This window comes from Micromesistius poutassou, assembly GCF_964030765.1.
Source record: "Micromesistius poutassou genome assembly, contig: SCAFFOLD_4528, whole genome shotgun sequence".
Classification (NCBI taxonomy): Eukaryota; Metazoa; Chordata; class Actinopteri; order Gadiformes; family Gadidae; genus Micromesistius; species Micromesistius poutassou.
In genome coordinates, this window is record NW_028179033.1 from 1,853 (window position 1) to 21,000 (window position 19,148).

The following is a 19,148-nucleotide window of genomic DNA, read 5'->3' on the forward strand; positions in this document are numbered from 1 at the left end:
GGTCATCCTGCTGTTCTATTGGTTCACTCTGTGCTGAAGGAGCCAAGCGATTGGTCCCAGCCAAGACGTTGTCATACACAGGAACAGGAAGAGACTGACAGGGAGAGAGGGAGAGACAGAAAGGTCCATTAGAAAAGCCTTTTAAAAGGCTTCATGCACTTCTGGTTGAGAGACCCTTGGAGGAGACTAATGACGTCATGGAGGAGGCTGTGGGCCTCCCTTCGTCTTCGTCCTTCTTTGAAATGATTCCTCCTCCTCATCACTGCAAGGAGTGGTGAGCTGGTAGGACTAATTTAAAAAATTTTTTAATTGAGTTGAAGAGAGAGAGATCTGTATTCCACTTGTCTGGATCAAAGGTTACTGTGTAGACTCACAGCACTCACTCACTCACTCACACACACACACACACACACACACACACACTCACTCACTCACTCACTCACTCACTCACTCACTCACTCACGCCTGCTACTGAAGTGGCTGAACCAAATGTGAAATGCGGACCCTTATCTACATGTGAATGGGAGGTAAGAACTGCACAGTTTCCGTTGACATTATTGTGATATTTATCCTCACCAGACGGTTACTATTGGCTGCTCTGAAGTATATTATGCTTGCAGATTAGTTTATCTTCAGAAACGACGAAAATGGTATGAATTGACTTCCAGCTGCTCGTACAGCAGGTAGATTTGTCTACGTTCTAGTCTCATTTCACTCTACTTAGTCATACTTAGTATTTCACAAGGTGCTAGGTGAGCAGAGGCGTGGCCACGGCGGGCCTGGACGGGCCTAGGCCCGCCTCATTGTCAGTCTTGCCCGTCCAATCAGAGGGCTTTCCTTCGTTTACGTTCACCGTCTAAAAAAGGCGCGCAAGTCAGCGCTCGTCTGAGAGCTCAAGAATCAGTCACATCGCAAACAGCCGGCAGCTCCTCCCCCCTCCCCTCCTGAACGTTTTTGTGAGAGCCCTCCCACTTTACAAACATAAGAAATAAAGACATATAGCCATCAGACATTAGGCCTGTCTGTTGAGGAGGACTCTCTCTCTCTCTCTCTCTCTCTCTCTCTCTCTCTCTCTCTCTCTCTTTGGCCCTGTCTGTGGCTGGTGGAAAGGTTTTGTGACTGGATGGTTAGAGCCTTTGATTATGTATATACATATGTACACGTCGTACCTAAGATATATATATATATATATATAGTCCCCTAGTTTCCCTTCTCCCCCTGCTTGAACTAATTGTGAACACTTTTGTTAGCCCCACCATGTTTTAGTACTTTGTGGCTACCTTGTGGTCTTGGGACAGGTAAGACAGAGGCCTCTAGACATTAACAACACGTAGTGCTGCTCTTTGTTTAGAAACACTAGGTTAGGAGTGTTGCTACCAACTGTAACGTGTGGTCCGCGGGGTTAGCTGTTAGCTTTGTTTTGTTTAGGGTTAGGGTTAGGGTTAGTTTTCTCTGGCAACACTCAAGTCCCGAGGCCCGGTTGCTGTGTTGTTACTTCTGTGTTTTGGGTTGACCTGCCCCAGTAAACCCGTGATCACCCTCCTCCGTTGTTTTGTCATTCCTTTATTGTTCCCTCTCAACTGTTCGTCTACACCCATAACCCGGACATTTTAACATGCGTTACCTCCCCCACTACCCCTAGACAGTGGGGTTGTGACAGTGTGAAAACACGTCAGACCGGTTCAGTTCTGAACTTCCTCATCTGAGCGGTCTGTCGCAGCCAGCAGCTCTTCTTTCTCCGCTTTTAAAACCTTTCACCTGATTAACTTGTTTTATAAACACTTTAACCTCTGTTTCTTCACTTACATTTATACTTTTAGAACTTTATACCGTATGGACGCGTTTTAATCACGGAGTAGATAAGGTAAGATAAGATAGACAGTTTACTACCGTTTATATTGTCTTTAGGTTACTGGTATATAATAATAACCAGTTTACTACCGTTTATATTGTCTTTAGGTTACTGGTATATAATAATGACCAGTTTACTACCGTTTATATTGTCTTTAGGTTACTGGTATATAATAATAACCAGTTTACTACCGTTTATATTGTCTTTAGGTTACTGGTATATAATAATGACCAGTTTACTACCGTTTATATTGTCTTTAGGTTACTGGTATATAATAATAACCAGTTTACTATCGTTTATATTGTCTTTAGGTTACTGGTAAATGACCACTTTACTACCGTGTATATTGTCTTTAGGTTACTGGTATATAATAATAACCAGTTTACTACCGTTTATATTGTCTTTAGGTTACTGGTATATAATAATGACCAGTTTACTACCGTTTATATTGTCTTTAGGTTACTGGTATATAATAATAACCAGTTTACTACCGTTTATATTGTCTTTAGGTTACTGGTATATAATAATGACCAGTTTACTACCGTTTATATTGTCTTTAGGTTACTGGTATATAATAATAACCAGTTTACTACCGTTTATATTGTCTTTAGGTTACTGGTATATAATAATAACCAGTTTACTACCGTGTATATTGTCTTTAGGTTACTGGTATATAATAACCAGTTTACTACCGTTTATATTGTCTTTAGGTTACTGGTATATAATAATAAGTTTACTGTAGAGAATACATCGTTAGTTCATGTTTTACTGCTTTACTGACCTGTGGTAAATTCAACATTGCGTTCAATATTCAAGCGATTTGTTTGTCTTGAGGCTCAGAATGAAGAGAAGGACGTGACAGAAGTCCTTTCAATGTGCTGATATTTAAAAGGTTTAATATTTGTGCGTATTGACTGGGGATTGACAGTTTTATAGATCCTATAGTAGCCTGTTGCTGGACTGTACCACTTTCACAGGGGGGTTCCTGTGGGTCTAGACTCGATTCCTATGGCTTAAACCACAGCTGGAGCCAGAGAGCGAGCCTGGAGGGAGAGAGAGAGACCCGTTGGTCATAAGAGGATACCCTATCGATGTGTTGAGCTTCACCAGTTGATTTATATGGAATCTGTGGTTCAGTAAAGTGGCAGAATTCAGACTTTGTTCCAGTGGAGAAATGATTCTAACGTTCTTCACTTTTAATTGTACCACAATGCATTTATTAAGTCTATTGTGTATCTTTTTTGTGCAGTAGTTTAAGCACAGTTACAGTCTCCAAGGTGTTTCATTCTCATCTCTCAGTTCTCATGTGCTGTACACATCTGTACTGTAGTGAGGGCAGTGTGGGTATGTTGTTGTGGGGTTCATATTGATGGTCTATGACGTCCATAACGCTTTAGTGTGATGCAGTCACAATGATCTTCTCTCTCAATAAACAGCTAAAGTTCAGAAGGCAAATGAAGTGATGGATGAGTTGTGTTTGTGTCCAGGTCTCCAGTCTACTATGGATGAGGAGAGAGAGGAGGGGGGTCCTACCTCTAAGACCACTCTGTCTGGGGAACATGGCCGCCGGAGCAAAGCTAAGAGGTAAGAAGAGGATCTCTCTGTCTGTGACTGTTGTCCATCTCAGAGCTCAGCAGTGATACATCATGACTCCATCATTAGTCTGAGTAACAGCTGTGTGTGTGTGTGTGTGTGTGTGGTGAACGCTAAATGATAGGTCTTATCGTAAGTACAACGTCATACAATAAATTACAATACATGAGTTCACAGCTGCACGCGTATATAGAAAATGTTTTTTTATTTTTATGTTCCACCTTTCCTGCTGTCGGCTCCCAGACCGTAGTCGAGGAGCACAGGGGAGACGTTCCCTCCAGGGCCGATGTTCTCTCGGGGGTAACACCCTTCACTTTGACCGGCAGTGGGTCTGCTTATAGGTTTGAATATGGTCGGAATGAAGCGGCCACCGATTATTGACAGGCTGGGTACTTTATTCTTAGTTTCACTGACTTTACACGTTTGCACAGACACAGTCTCACGCACACACACATGCGCTAACTCTCGTAACACTTATTATTGACAACAGTTAGTTGTACATTATAGGGTCCCGTCCTTCCACTCCCTGTTTTCTCAGTTAAACACAGAAATCAACTACATTTGTCCCAGTGTTTGTTAGATGTCAAATTAAGCAAAAAAATACGCTATCTTTCTCCGGTAACGCAGTCGTTCGCGACGCCTTTCTTGTTTGTCGTTTCTTCTATTTGTCTCTAACTCATGCTCCAATCCTTCATCGATCATGCAGATGTTGTGGATGCAACGGAATATATGATGCATCGCTGCAGCAACATTTCAGATGATCGCGATGAGTTCTGCCCGTTCTGCCTCCATGCTGTCTGTGGTCAAACCAAAACAGAGAGAGTGACAGTGGCCGTCCTATCCCGCCTCTTGATAATTTAGACCCTACGTCATATCCCGCCCCTTCAAGCCCCCGCCCCCCTAAACCAGTCAGAGATTCTACTGATGTCTGAGCGACACAGATGTCCGCATATCGGACATCAAGTGTGAATAAGTGTGAATGATCCTCACGGTCGAACCTCCTGATGTACAAATGCAGAGAAAAGGAGGAGGACATGTGTGAAAACAGCTAATAACTTAACATTTTCAGCCTGCCCTTATATTTCCATTTCAATAATCTGAGAAAGATTATTGAAATGAAAAGTCATGAGAAAGTAGTTGAGTAGCCCTAAATTATGAAACGAAAAGATATCGACATATCCTAACTTCCAGATGGTTCTTGTTTTTCAGAAGGAGGCAGCAGAGAGCAGACTCCCCTGGACCCAGCTGTGTCTCCATGAAGAGTGACTACTCTATGAATCCACCTATTAACTTTAAAGATGGAAATCCGTCTATTGAGAAAAGGTGAGGAGTTACCAGAGATCATAAAGATACAGCTTCTATCAAACGTCCATAAATCTGGTTCTTGTATTTCTAGAAGAGTCCAGCAGCAGAGAGCAGACTCTTGTTATCAGACTCTACTGGTACTGATGTTTACAAGTCAGGAAAAATGTGTGTGTGTGTGTGTGTGTGTGTGGTGAATGCTAAATGATAGGTCTTATCGTAAGTACAACGTCATACAATAAATTACAATACATGAGTTCACAGCTGCACGCGTATATAGAAAATGTTTTTTTATTTTTATGTTCCACCTTTCCTGCTGTCGGCTCCCAGACCGTAGTCGAGGAGCACAGGGGAGACGTTCCCTCCAGGGCCGATGTTCTCTCGGGGGTAACACCCTTCACTTTGACCGGCAGTGGGTCTGCTTATAGGTTTGAATATGGTCGGAATGAAGCGGCCACCGATTATTGACAGGCTGGGTACTTTATTCTTAGTTTCACTGACTTTACACGTTTGCACAGACACAGTCTCACGCACACACACATGCGCTAACTCTCGTAACACTTATTATTGACAACAGTTAGTTGTACATTATAGGGTCCCGTCCTTCCACTCCCTGTTTTCTCAGTTAAACACAGAAATCAACTACATTTGTCCCAGTGTTTGTTAGATGTCAAATTAAGCAAAAAAATACGCTATCTTTCTCCGGTAACGCAGTCGTTCGCGACGCCTTTCTTGTTTGTCGTTTCTTCTATTTGTCTCTAACTCATGCTCCAATCCTTCATCGATCATGCAGATGTTGTGGATGCAACGGAATATATGATGCATCGCTGCAGCAACATTTCAGATGATCGCGATGAGTTCTGCCCGTTCTGCCTCCATGCTGTCTGTGGTCAAACCAAAACAGAGAGAGTGACAGTGGCCGTCCTATCCCGCCTCTTGATAATTTAGACCCTACGTCATATCCCGCCCCTTCAAGCCCCCGCCCCCCTAAACCAGTCAGAGATTCTACTGATGTCTGAGCGACACAGATGTCCGCATATCGGACATCAAGTGTGAATAAGTGTGAATGATCCTCACGGTCGAACCTCCTGATGTACAAATGCAGAGAAAAGGAGGAGGACATGTGTGAAAACAGCTAATAACTTAACATTTTCAGCCTGCCCTTATATTTCCATTTCAATAATCTGAGAAAGATTATTGAAATGAAAAGTCATGAGAAAGTAGTTGAGTAGCCCTAAATTATGAAACGAAAAGATATCGACATATCCTAACTTCCAGATGGTTCTTGTTTTTCAGAAGGAGGCAGCAGAGAGCAGACTCCCCTGGACCCAGCTGTGTCTCCATGAAGAGTGACCGCTCTATGGATATACCTTGGAAATTTAAAGATGGAAATCCGTCTATTGAGAAAAGGTGAGGACTTACCAGAGATCATAAAGATACAGCTTCTTTCAAACGTCCATAAATCTGGTTCTTGTTTTTCTAGAAGAGTCCAGCAGCAGAGAGCAGACTCTTGTTATCAGACTCTACTGGTACTGATGTATACAAGTCAGGAAAAGTGTGTGTGTGTGTGTGTGTGTGTGTGTGTGTGTGTGTGTGTGTGTGTGTGTGTGTGTGTGTGTGTGTGTGGTGAACGCTAAATGATAGGTCTTATCGTAAGTACAACGTCATACAATAAATTACAATACATGAGTTCACAGCTGCACACGTATATAGAAAATGTTTTTTTATTATTATGTTCCACCTTTCCTGCTGTCGGCTCCCAGACCGTAGTCGAGGAGCACAGGGGAGACGTTCCCTCCAGGGCCGATGTTCTCTCGGGGGTAACACCCTTCACTTTGACCGGCAGTGGGTCTGCTTATAGGTTTGAATATGGTCGGAATGAAGCAGCCACCGATTATTGACAGGCTGGGTGCTTTATTCATAGTTTCACTGACTTTACACGTTTGCACAGACACAGTCTCACGCACACACACATGCGCTAACTCTCGTAATACTTACTATTGACAACAGTTAGTTGTACATTATAGGGTCCCGTCCTTCCACTCCCTGTTTTCTCAGTTAAACACAGAAATCAACTACATTTGTCCCAGTGTTTGTTAGATGTCAAATTAAGCAAAAAAATACGCTATCTTTCTCCGGTAACGCAGTCGTTCACGACGCCTTTCTTGTTTGTCGTTTCTTCTATTTGTCTGTAACTCATGCTCCAATCTTTCATCCATCATGCGGATGTTGTGGATGCAACGGAATATATGATGCATCGCTGCAGCAACATTTCAGATGATCGAGATGAGTTCTGCCCGTTCTGCCTCCGCGCTGTCTGTGGTCAAACCAAAACAGAGAGAGTGACAGTGGCCGTCCTATCCCGCCTCTTGATAATTTAGACCCTACGTCATATCCCGCCCCTTTCAAGCCCCCACCCCCCTAAACCAGTCAGAGATTCTACTGATGTCTGAGCGACACAGATGTCTGCATATCGGGCATCAAGTGTGAATAAGTGTGAATGATCCTCACGGTCTAACCTCCTGATGTACAAATGCAGAGAAAAGGCGGAGGACATGTGTGAAAACAGCTAATAACTTAACATTTTCAGCCTGCCCTTATATTTCCATTTCAATAATCTGAGAAAGATTATTGAAATGAAAAGTCATGAGAAAGTAGTTGAGTAGCCCTAAATTATAAAACGAAAAGATATCGACATATCCTAACTTCCAGATGGTTCTTGTTTTTCAGAAGGAGGCAGCAGAGAGCAGACTCCCCTGGACCCAGCTGTGTCTCCATGAAGAGTGACTGGTCTATGCATCCACCTGTTACCTTTAAAGATGGAAATCCGTCTATTGAGAAGAGGTGAGGAGTTACCAGAGATCATAAAGATACAGCTTCTATCAAACGTCAATAAATCTGGTTCTTGTTTTTCTAGAAGAGTCCAGCAGCAGAGAGCAGACTCTTGTTATCAGACTCTACTGGTACTGATGTGTACAAGTCAGGAAAAAATGTGTGTGTGTGTGTGTGTGTGTGTTCTCCACAGACACCAGGAGAGGTCAAAGGTTACCAGTGCTCAGTCTGTACAGCAGCATCAAACAGAGAAGGAGATGAACCAGGAGGAAGTGGCCCACACACTAGGGGGCGGTAAGAGACTCTTACTTTGAAGACAGAGGAGACTATTATTTTGAAGGGCAGAAGAGACTTTATAGAGAAATTATATTTTTAAGGAGCAGTATGAGACTCCTATTTGTTCTTTTCAGACTGAATGACTTTTAACTTCAATGTGGAGACTTATTTCCTCTTTGGGGTTAAATGGTTTGATTCAGATATGTAGTTGTTATTGTGGGGGTATCAGGTTGAATGGTTTGATCCAGATATGTAGGGTTATTGTAGGGGTATCAGGTTGAATGGTTTGATCCAGATATGTAGTTGTTATTGTGGGTCTATCAGGTTAAATGGTTTGGTCCAGATATGGAGGGTTATTGTGGGTCTATCAGGTTACATGGTTTGATCCAGGTCTGTAGGGTTATCGTGGGGGTATCAGGTTAAAGAATGTTAAACATTATACTGCAGATCAACAGCAGAATAACTCAGTGGAATAGATGCAACACTATCTTGTTATATCAACATAACAAGTCACTTTAGACTGATTCACCATCATTATTACTATCATTAGACCATATATATTGCTGTGAAAATATCAAATGAGTCCTGAACATTTTGATCTGTAACATGCAGTCCTTGTCATGACCAGCTTCTTTGACCACAAGTTATGAAAAAACTAAATATCACAATGTTGATAATTGAACAGGAAATATACATGAAATATTTCCACTGATGTCACCATCCACTAACTGATGTCTTCTGTTGTTTTCTCATTTAGGATCTGCTGCTGTCGAGTGCCAATGTAAAATCAAGTATCATTTGAAGAAGAAGTTCAACAATGTGTCTGAGGGAATTGCTAAAGCAGGACAGCCAACACCTCTGAATGACTTCTACACAGAGATCTTCATCACAGAGAGAGGCAGTGGAGAGGTCAACCAGGAACATGAGGTCAGACTGATTGAAACAGCTTCCAGGAGACCAGTCATGGAGGAAACACCAATCAGATGTGAGGACATCTTTAAACCCTTACCTGGAAAAGATCAACCAATCAGGACAATAATGACAACTGGAGTTGCCGGCATTGGTAAAACCGTCTTAACACACAAGTTCACTCTGGACTGGGCTGAAGGCAAAACCAACCACGACATACACTTCACATTTCTCCTCACTTTCAGAGAGCTGAATTTACTGAAAGACAAAGAGTTTAGCTTGTTGGAACTTCTTTATCACTTCTTTAATGAGACAAAAGAAGCAGGAATCTGCAGATTTGATCGGTTCCAAGTTGTCTTCATCTTGGATGGTCTGGATGAGTGTCGACTTCCTCTGGACTTCCAGAGAAACCCGATCTGGACTGATGTCACAAAGTCCACCTCGGTGGACGTGCTGCTGACAAACCTCATCAGGGGCGACCTGCTTCCCTCCGCTCGCATCTGGATAACCACACGCCCTGCGGCAGCCAATCAGATCCCTGCTGAGTGTGTTGGCATGGTGACAGAGGTGAGAGGGTTCACCGACCCACAGAAGGAGGAGTACTTCAGGAAGAGATTCAGAGAGGAGACGGTGGCCAGCACAATCATCTCCCACGTCAAGAAATCACGAAGCCTCCACATCATGTGTCACATCCCAGTCTTCTGTTGGATCACTGCTACAGTTCTGGAGGACTGCTTCAAAACATCCCAGAGAGAAGAAGAGATGCCCAAGACCGTGACTCAGATGTACAGCCACTTCCTGAAGGTTCAGTCCATACTGGGGGACAGGAAGTATCATGGCAGAGCTGAAACAGATCCACACTGGAGTTCAGAGAACAAGGAGATCATTGTTTCTCTGGGAAAACTGGCTTTTAACCAGCTGGAGAATGGCAACCTGATCTTCTACGAGGCAGACCTGGCAGCGTGTGGCATCGATATCAGAGCAGCCTCAGTGTACTCAGGAGTGTTCACCCAGATCTTTAAAGAGGAGTGTGGGCTGTACCAGGACAAGGTGTTCTGCTTTGTCCATCTGAGCCTCCAGGAGTTTCTGGCTGCCCTTTATGTCTTTAAGCACTTCATAGACACTGGGGTCAATCTGCTCTCAGAAGAACAACCAAACTCTGGGGAAGATAAACTCCTCCTCCTCTACCAGAGTGCTGTGGACAAGGCCTTACAGAGTGAGAACGGACACCTGGACTTGTTCCTCCGCTTCCTCCTGGGCCTCTCTCTGGAGACCAATCAGAATCTCCTACGAGGTCTGCTGGGAAAGACAGGAAGTGGCTCAAAGACCAATGAGAAAACAGTGACTTACATCAAGGAGAAGATAGATGGAGATCTCTCTCCAGAGAGAAGCATCAATCTGTTCCACTGTCTGAATGAGCTGAACGACCGTTTTCTAGTGGATCAGATCCAATATTACCTGACATCAGGAAGGCTCTCCACAAAATCTCTCTCTCCTGCTCAGTGGTCAGCTCTGGTCTTCATCTTACTGTCATCAGAAGAGGAGCTGGACGTGTTTGACCTGAAGAAATACTCTGCTTCAGAGGAGGGTCTTCTGAGGCTGCTGCCAGTGTTCAAAGCCTCCAAAACATATCTGTGAGTTCACTAATAACATGTATTACAATACACACAACACTATATACATAAAATATAATATAATATATATATAATAATATATGCTAGAATATATAAGTTATTATAACTAACAAAACATATCTGTAGGTTCACTAATAATATGTATAACTTATCATAATATAGAGAAAACTAGAATATAAAAGGTATAATAAAATACAAATCGTATCTGTACGTTCACTAATAACATGTATAACAATACACACAAGATAATATACATAAAACTAGATAATAAAAGTTATAATAACATGGGAAACATCTCTGTACGTTCAGTGATAATGTATTATATTACACACAAAATAATTAATACTGAGATATATAAGCAGTTATGATTTATTTATTTAACATACTCCCCAATCATAACAATCATAAAAGATAAATGATAATAATTAACAATTATTCGCCGAAGGTCTCGGGGGCTATTCCCCACTACTCACAGAGCCTGAGGTGAATCATTGTTTTATATAAACTACACGTGAACACTCCAAAAATAAACAAGATTACACTTTTTGCCGGGATGTATTTGTTTTTATGAGCGGTTTATTTGTTTTTATTGGCGTGACGAGACGACCGTCACACGCGCTACCCAATATCCAGAGATAGTGAAGGGACAGAGGGGGGAGAGGGACAGAGGGGGGAGAGGGACGGAGGGGGGAGAGGGACGGAGGGGGGAGAGGGACGGAGACGGAGGGGGGAGAGGGACAGAGGGGGGAGAGGGACAGAGGGGGGAGAGGGACGGAGGGGGGAGAGGGACGGAGGGGGGAGAGGGACGGAGACGGAGGGGGGAGAGGGACAGAGGGGGGAGAGGGACAGAGGGGGGAGAGGGACGGAGGGGGGAGAGGGACAGAGGACGGAGAGGGACAGAGGATGGAGGGGGACAGAGGGGGGAGAGGGACAGAGGGGGTAGAGGGACAGAGGACGGAGAGGGACAGAGGATGGAGAGGGACGGAGGGGGGAGAGGGACAGAGGGGGGAGAGGGACAGAGGGTGGGAGGGGGACAGAGGGGGGAGAGGGGAGAGGGACGGAGGGGGGAGAGGGACAGAGGGGGAGAGGGACAGAGGGGGGAGAGGGACGGAGGGGGGAGAGGGACAGAGGGGGGAGAGAGACAGAGGGGGGAGAGGGACAGAGGGGGGAGAGGGACAGAGGGTGGGAGGGGGACAGGGGGGAGAGGGGAGAGGGGGGAGAGGGACGGAGGGGGGAGAGGGGAGAGGGGGGAGAGGGACAGAGGGGGGAGAGGGACGGAGACGGAGGGGGGAGGGACGGAGGGGGGAGGGACGGAGGGAGTACACACAACGAAAACATACATAATAGTAGAATATAAAAGTTATGATAACATAGAAAACATCTTTTGAGGTTATCTTATAACATCTCAATATACACAACGTCATATTGTGTAACCAGGGTGAAAAGTCAAACTCAAAAGCTCTATTCATTATGAAATAATAATTAAAGAATGAATAATAATTGTTTATCAATAATTAAATGCACCTGTATTTAAATATGTTGCTATAAGTATAAATAAATAGTTTTTGATGAGGTTATTAATAAAAGGTGACCCACTATTTTAAAACGTTTAACCTTGTTCAGTAGTTTGGTTATATGGACGCTTTGGGTTTAACCAATAGGATGCGTTGATACAGAGACTTCAGGGTCATCTGGGGGAAGGGTGAGAGGTCACGAGTGAGAGAGGGAGGAGACAAAGGAGGAGAGGACTTTATTCTCTGTAGAGATCGCCCAGCTAAATGATATTTAAACATTGACTTATTATTTGTAACCAGTAGCGGCGCCGAAGAATTATGATTGGGGGAGCTACGGGGGCTAGATTGTTTATAGCAGGGGCTAATACATTTGGACTATTCACAGAGCCTGAGGTGAATCATTGTTTTATATAAACTACACGTGAACACTCCAAAAATAAACAAGATTACACTTTTTGCCGGGATTTATTTGTTTTTATGAGCGGTTTATTAGTTTTTATTAGCGTGACGCGACGACCGTTACGCGCTCCCCAATATCCCGAGTTTGAGATCTCAATCTCGGGATATGGTCCAATATCCAGAGATAGTGAACCAATCAAATTGCTCTAGCTTAGGAGGTAGGATGTAGCATATACTACTTAAAATATCCATTTAACCTATTTAAATATCCAATGTTTTAAACATTAGTTAAACTAAAAACACTTTTCTAATAAAGATGAAGACAATAACTTAATTATGTTAAAAGTAAAAGTTACACAGATAATTAAATTAACATTTATGGATTGAATGTATTTCAATTAATAAAACATCTCTAATTAAAGTTTTCAACACGTCCTTTTATGTAAAAGATGTAAAATATTTTAATCCCAGTTCCTAACATGTTGTGTTTATTGTGTGTGTGAAGGCTGGATGGCTGTGATCTGTCAGAGAGATGCTGTGAAGCTCTGGCCTCAGTTCTCAGCTCCAACTCCTATAGTCTGAGAGAGCTGGACCTGAGTACCAATGATCTGCAGGATTCAGGAGTGAAGCTGCTATCTGCTGGACTGGGGAGTCCACACTGTACACTGGAAACTCTCAGGTCAGTTTTACTCAACGGTCAAACAGTTAAAGAGGGGGGGAGGGACAGAGGGTGGGATGACACATGTGCACGAGTACACAAGAAAAAAAAAATCATCCGTGCCGCGAAGCGGTTTTCTATTTAAGCAATAGATCACGACAGGCTGTGAAATGTTCTCATTATACCACAGTTAAGGGGCGTTGTCCGTCCCTCCGCTGCACGTCGGGACGGACAACGCCCCTTAACTGTGGTGTAATGAGAACATTTCACTGACTGAAGTGATCTATTGCTTTTATAAAACGGTTACGTAAGTATGGCGAAATGAAAGTCATAGACACCCTCAATTCTGAAAAAGCGAGCTTGGTAGCTCGGTTCGCCGGCAATTTAGCCTACTATCGAGTTCACTCACCGTGTGCCTATTGCTTTACAACATTTCCACCCTCTCCAGCAAATAACATATTTTTAGGCTTCAGTGAACTATGCTATTGATTTTAAATATAAATAAACAACTGTTCAAGTTAGGCGCGGAGTGATACGGATCTCTGTAAACTGAACGGGTGTCATAGCTGTGTGTATACGCTCATTATACAACAGTTGGGAACCAATCAGATCGCTTGATTTAAGCCACCCGTTTTCTATTATCTCTCATATCACTGTGGGGGGAGTTGGCATATTGGCGCCCCCTCCGGCTGCAGACGCCCTGCTCGCTGAGAAGGTGCCATCAGAGAAGCTGTATGAGAAGTAGTGGTGACTCGTTCGCGAACGAATCAGTTTGAACGAACAACTCTTTAAAACGAACCAACCAACCTGATTCGCCGCTCTCGTTCGTTGCCGTTCGTCTCGTTCGTTCTCCGAGACTCGACTCCCAGCTCCACCCACTAGTCGCTGAGTCGCGCTGACTCGCGAGTCGCCGTTCGTTCACTGACTGTGTTTAGCGGTGAAGACTCGAGGACTGAGAAGTCACGAGAGTCAGCCGGGCAACAACATCCCGATTCTGAACATGAAGTGCTCCTCAGCTAAAAGGAACTTAGTTAATGTTGTGTTGATTGATGACCGTTTGCACCATCGCACGATCGTGATTAGTTTGAGAATGAGAACGAGGGAGGAGCCAAGTCTGACCGACTCAGTGACTGAGAATCATGATTCACCGCTACCGGAAACGCGAACGAACAAACGAACGAACGAACGAACGAACGACTCTTCGTGGCGAACTGACAGACGCGAACTGATTCATTCAAACGAATCATGAAATCCACCATTAGTGAGAAGGGGAAAGGGGAGGGGGGGGGACAGTTCACCTCTGGGTCTCCGTAACGGACAAGGGGGGGACGGGGGTCCACTGTTAGGGGATTGAAATCCTTATTGCAGCCTGCAGGGTTATGTGATCAACATATGGAGGAACGCGGTCGCTGAGCTGCCCCAACATGAGACGTTAAACTCAGCTAGAACCGCCGCCCACCACGTCCACCATCATCCAAAACGTGATGTCAACAGACCAACAATAGTCTGAAAGCCTACAGAGACTATAGATAGTTAATGTGACGATCACATTATTAAGAATAGACTTGGAGCAATGATTTACAAACTATCTTTTTGGGAGCATGCTTTTGCAAGTAGTTCGCCGCCCCTCCTGCCCATATGGACGGCCCGGTACAGAGCAACACTCTAATGGAATGAGTGGATCAAGTCAGGCACACCTCGAATTTCTTGCAATTGAGAGGGGGGGGGGGGCGCTCGGAGGGGGTCTCACCCGGGGTGTAATTCAATGTAGAACCGCCACTGCCTACCATCCATCTGTGTCCATTCATGTGAACAGATTCACTCACTTTAAAAAGGTTTAAGTTAATGTTTTGAATGCATAGGGGGCAGTGCTTCATTTGAGCCGGAACACGCCGGAACATGTTCCAGCACCTCCTGGGTCACTGAAAAATGAATCGCCTAAATGAAAAAAAACAATTACTGTTTGTGTGTTGAGTGTGGTTTTCTGACTAGTTAGTCTTTATTCCCCGTTGAAGTTCCACTAAAATCTAGTGTTTGCATTTTAGGTTTGAGGTGAAAGATGGTAAAGAATGTGCACCCCTTTACCCTTTAGTTGTTTTTTACTCTACTCTAAAACTTTACAGTTTTAATGATCAAACAGTTAAGTTCCACATCAGAGGACGTTGAAAAGATTTACCTCCAGAAAAGTAATAGTTCCCACACGTGTGTGTGTGTGTGTGTGTGTGTGTGTGTGTGTGTGTGTGTGTGTGTGTGTGTGTGTGTGTGTGTGTGTGTGTGTAGGTTGTCTGGCTGCCTGGTCACACAGGAAGGCTGTGCTTCTCTGGCCTCAGCTCTGAGCTCCAACCCCTCCCATCTGAGAGAGCTGGACCTAAGTACCAATGATCTGCAGGATTCAGGAGTGAAGCTGCTCTCTGCTGGACTGGGGAGTCCACACTGTACACTGGAAACTCTCAGGTCAGTTTTACTCAACGGTCAAACACTTACAGAGGGGGGGAGGGACAGAGGGTGGGATGACACATGTGCACGAGTACACAAGAAAAAAAAAATCATCCTTGCTGCGAAGCGGTTTTCTATTTAAGCAATAGATCACGACAGGCTGTGAAATGTTCTCATTACACCACAGTTAAGGGGCGTTGTCCGTCCCTCCGCTGCACGTCGGGACGGACAACGCCCCTTAACTGTGGTATAATGAGAACATTTCACTGACTGAAGTGATCTATTGCTTTTATAAAACGGTTACGTAAGTATGGCGAAATGAAAGTCATAGACCCCCTCAATTTTGAAAAAGCGAGCTTCATAGCTCGGTTCGCCGGCAATTTAGCCTACTATCGAGTTCACTCACCGTGTGCCTATTGCTTTACAACATTTCCACCCTCTCCATCAATCAACATATTTTTAGGATTCAGTGAACTATGCTATTGCTTTTATATATAAATAAACAACAGTTCAAGTTAGGCGCGGAGTGATACTGAACTCCGTAAACTGAACGGGTGTCATAGCTGTGCGTATACGCTCATTATACAACAGTTGGGAACCAATCAGATCACTTGATTTAAGCCACCCGTTTTCTATTATCTCTCATATCACTGTGGGGGGAGTTGGCATATTTGCGCCCCCTCCGGCTGCGGGCGCCCTGCTCGCTGAGAAGGTGCCGTCAGAGAAGCTGTATGAGAAGTAGTGGTGGCTCGTTCACGAACTAATCAGTTTGAACGAACAACTCTTTAAAACAAACAAACCAACCTGATTCGCCGCTCTCGTTCGTCGCTGTTCGTCTCGTTCGTTCTCCGAGACTCGACTCCCAGCTCCACCCACTAGTCGCTGAGTCGCGCTGACTCGCGAGTCGCCGTTCGTTCACTGACTGTGTTTAGCGGTGAAGACTCGAGGACTGAGAAGTCACGAGAGTCAGCCGGGCAACAACATCCCGATTCTAACCATGAAGCGCTCCTCAGCTAAAAGGAACTTAGTTAATGTTGTGTTGATTGATGACCGTTTGCACCATTGCACGATCGTGATTCGTTTGAGAATGAGAATGAGGGAGGAGCCGAGTCTGACCGACTCAGTGACTGAGAATCATGATTCACCGCTACCGGAAACGCGAACGAACGAATGAACGAACGAACGACTCTTCTTGGCGAACTGACCGACGCGAACTGATTCATTCAAACGAATCATGAAATCCACCACTAGTGAGAAGGGGAAAGGGGAGGGGGGGGACAGTTCACCTCTGGGTCTCCATAACGGACAAGGGGGGGACGGGGGTCCACTGTTAGCGGATTGAAATCCTTATTGCAGCCTGCAGGGTTATGTGATCAACATACGGAGGAACGCGGTTGCTGAGCTGCCCCAACATGAGACGTTAAAATCAGCTAGAACCGCCGCCCACCATGTCCACCATCATCCAAAACGTGATGTCAACAGACCAACAATAGTCAGAAAGCCTACAGAGACTATAGATAGTTAATGTGACGATCACGTTATTAAAAATAGACTTGGAGCAATGATTTACAAACTATCTTTTTGGGAGCATGCTTTTGCAAGTAGTTCGCCGCCCCTCCTGCCCATATGGACGGCCCGGTACAGAGCAACACTCTAATGGAATGAGTGGCTCAAGTCAGGCACACCTCGAATTTCTTGCAATTGAGAGGGGGGGGGGGGGGGGGCGCGCTCGGAGGGGGTCTCGCCCGGGGTGTAATTCAATGTAGAACCGCCACTGCCTACCATCCATCTGTGTCCATTCATGTGAACAGATTCACTCACTTTAAAAAGGTTTAAGTTAATGTTTTGAATGCATAGGGGGCAGTGCTTCATTTGAGCCGGAACACGCCGGAACATGTTCCAGCACCTCCTGGGTCACTGAAAAATGAATCGCCTAAATGAAAAAAAACAATTACTGTTTGTGTGTAGAGTGTGGTTTTCTGTCTAGTTAGTCTTTATTCCCCGTTGAAGTTCCACTAAAATCTAGTGTTTGCATTTTAGGTCTGAGGTGAAAGATGGTAAAGAATGTGCACCCCTTTACCCTTTAGTTGTTTTTTTACTCTACTCTAAAACTTTACAGTTTTAATGATCAAACAGTTAAGTTCCACATCAGAGGACGTTGAAAAGATTTACCTCCAGAAAAGTAATAGTTCCCACACGTGTGTGTGTGTGTGTGTGTGTGTGTGTGTGTGTGTGTGTGTGTGTGTGTGTGTGTGTGTGTGTGTGTGTGTGTGTGTGTGTGTGTGTGTGTGTGTGTGCAGGTTGTCTGGCTGCCTGGTCACACAGGAAGGCTGTGCTTCTCTGGCCTCAGCTCTGAGCTCCAACCCCTCCCATCTGAGAGAGCTGGACCTGAGCTACAATCACCCAGGAGACTCTGGAGCTGCGCTGCTCTCTGCTGGACTGGAGGATCCACGCTGGAGACTGGACATTCTCAGGTATGGAGAGGACAGCTCTCCACTCAGGGACAAAGTCTCCTACAGGGATTCAAGCCGCTGCTAGATGAAGTAGTTTGAAAAGGCAGCTGTAACTCATGTTGTGTAGAACCCTGATGAGACAGCAGATGATGAAGGTGAATGTTTCAACATGCTGCTCTCACTTTGTTTCCCCCCCAGTGTGGAGCACGGTGGAGTGTGGAGGCTGAAACCAGCTCTAAAGAAGTGTAAGTGTCTGTTTGATTCATCACAACACACACTCACTATTGGGATGGAAAGTCCATCCACACAGCAGGAGGTGACGTCCGCTCATTCACATGTGGACTTGTGTATCGTATGTGTAGATATGTTTGCCTGTGTTGATGTGTGTCTAGTATGTTTGTGTAGGTGTGTGTACGTATGTGTACATGTCTATGTACTGTATGTATGAACCAGGTCTATGGTACCAACAGTTAGTTTCCAGCCTGTATGTGAGCTCAGCTGGTTCAGTCTGTTGTTTACACAGGTGGATCACAATGGATGTGTATTGGAACCTTTCAAAGTCGAATATCTTGAAAAGCATGAAGACTATAGCTTAGATATTACAGAGGATTAATCAGCTCATCATGATGAACGTTTTGATGTATAATATGTGTATGTTGTGTAAATATTGCGGGAGTAGATTCAGTGTATACATTTTTCATTGTTTTGACTGGGACAACCACTCACACACACATGGGATTTACATTTACGTTTAACTTAAAACATCTTATAAACAATATGCACTACTATTTCTAAAGCTATAGCACACTAGTCCACTATAGTAGCTATCATCTGATATGATTTTGTCTTTCTATGTTCATTTTTGTAGAGAAGATGAACGTGAAACAGGAAGAACAGTACTAGTGATGATGATGATGATGATGATGATGAAGATGCAGAAGGGTTCAGTAGCTCATCATGTCTTGTTCTCTGTCAGATGCCTGTGAACTCACACTGGACCCAAACACAGCCCACAGACGACTCTCTCTGTCTCAGGACAACAGAAAGGTGACGTGGGTCAGAGAGGACCAGTCGTATCCGGATCACCCAGAGAGATTTGACTCCCATTACCAGGTGTTGTGTAGAGAGGCTCTGACTGGCCGCTGTTACTGGGAGGTAGAGAGGAAAGGACTGTTTCTATAGCAGTGACATACAGAGGAATCACAAGGAGAGGAGGGGGTGTTGACAGCTGGCTTGGATGGAACAACGAGTCCTGGAGTCTTGAGTGTTATGATGATCGTTACTATGCCC

The 19,148-nt window shown here is 44.5% G+C and overlaps 1 protein-coding gene across 1 annotated transcript; it reads left to right on the forward strand.

Moving 5' to 3' along the window:
* Positions 1-2,920: 2,920 nt before the first annotated feature.
* Positions 2,921-19,136, forward strand: LOC311373183 (NLR family CARD domain-containing protein 3-like; the record flags this gene model as incomplete). Its single annotated transcript, XM_084490015.1, is given in 12 exon segments — positions 2,921-3,436; positions 4,655-4,768; positions 6,044-6,157; positions 7,478-7,591; positions 7,773-7,873; positions 8,613-10,398; positions 12,817-12,908; positions 15,330-15,423; positions 17,706-17,879; positions 18,057-18,103; positions 18,835-19,026; positions 19,029-19,136. Coding segments are annotated over 12 exon segments (3,058 nt in total), but the record flags the coding sequence as incomplete, so codon positions are not given.
* Positions 19,137-19,148: the final 12 nt, after the last annotated feature.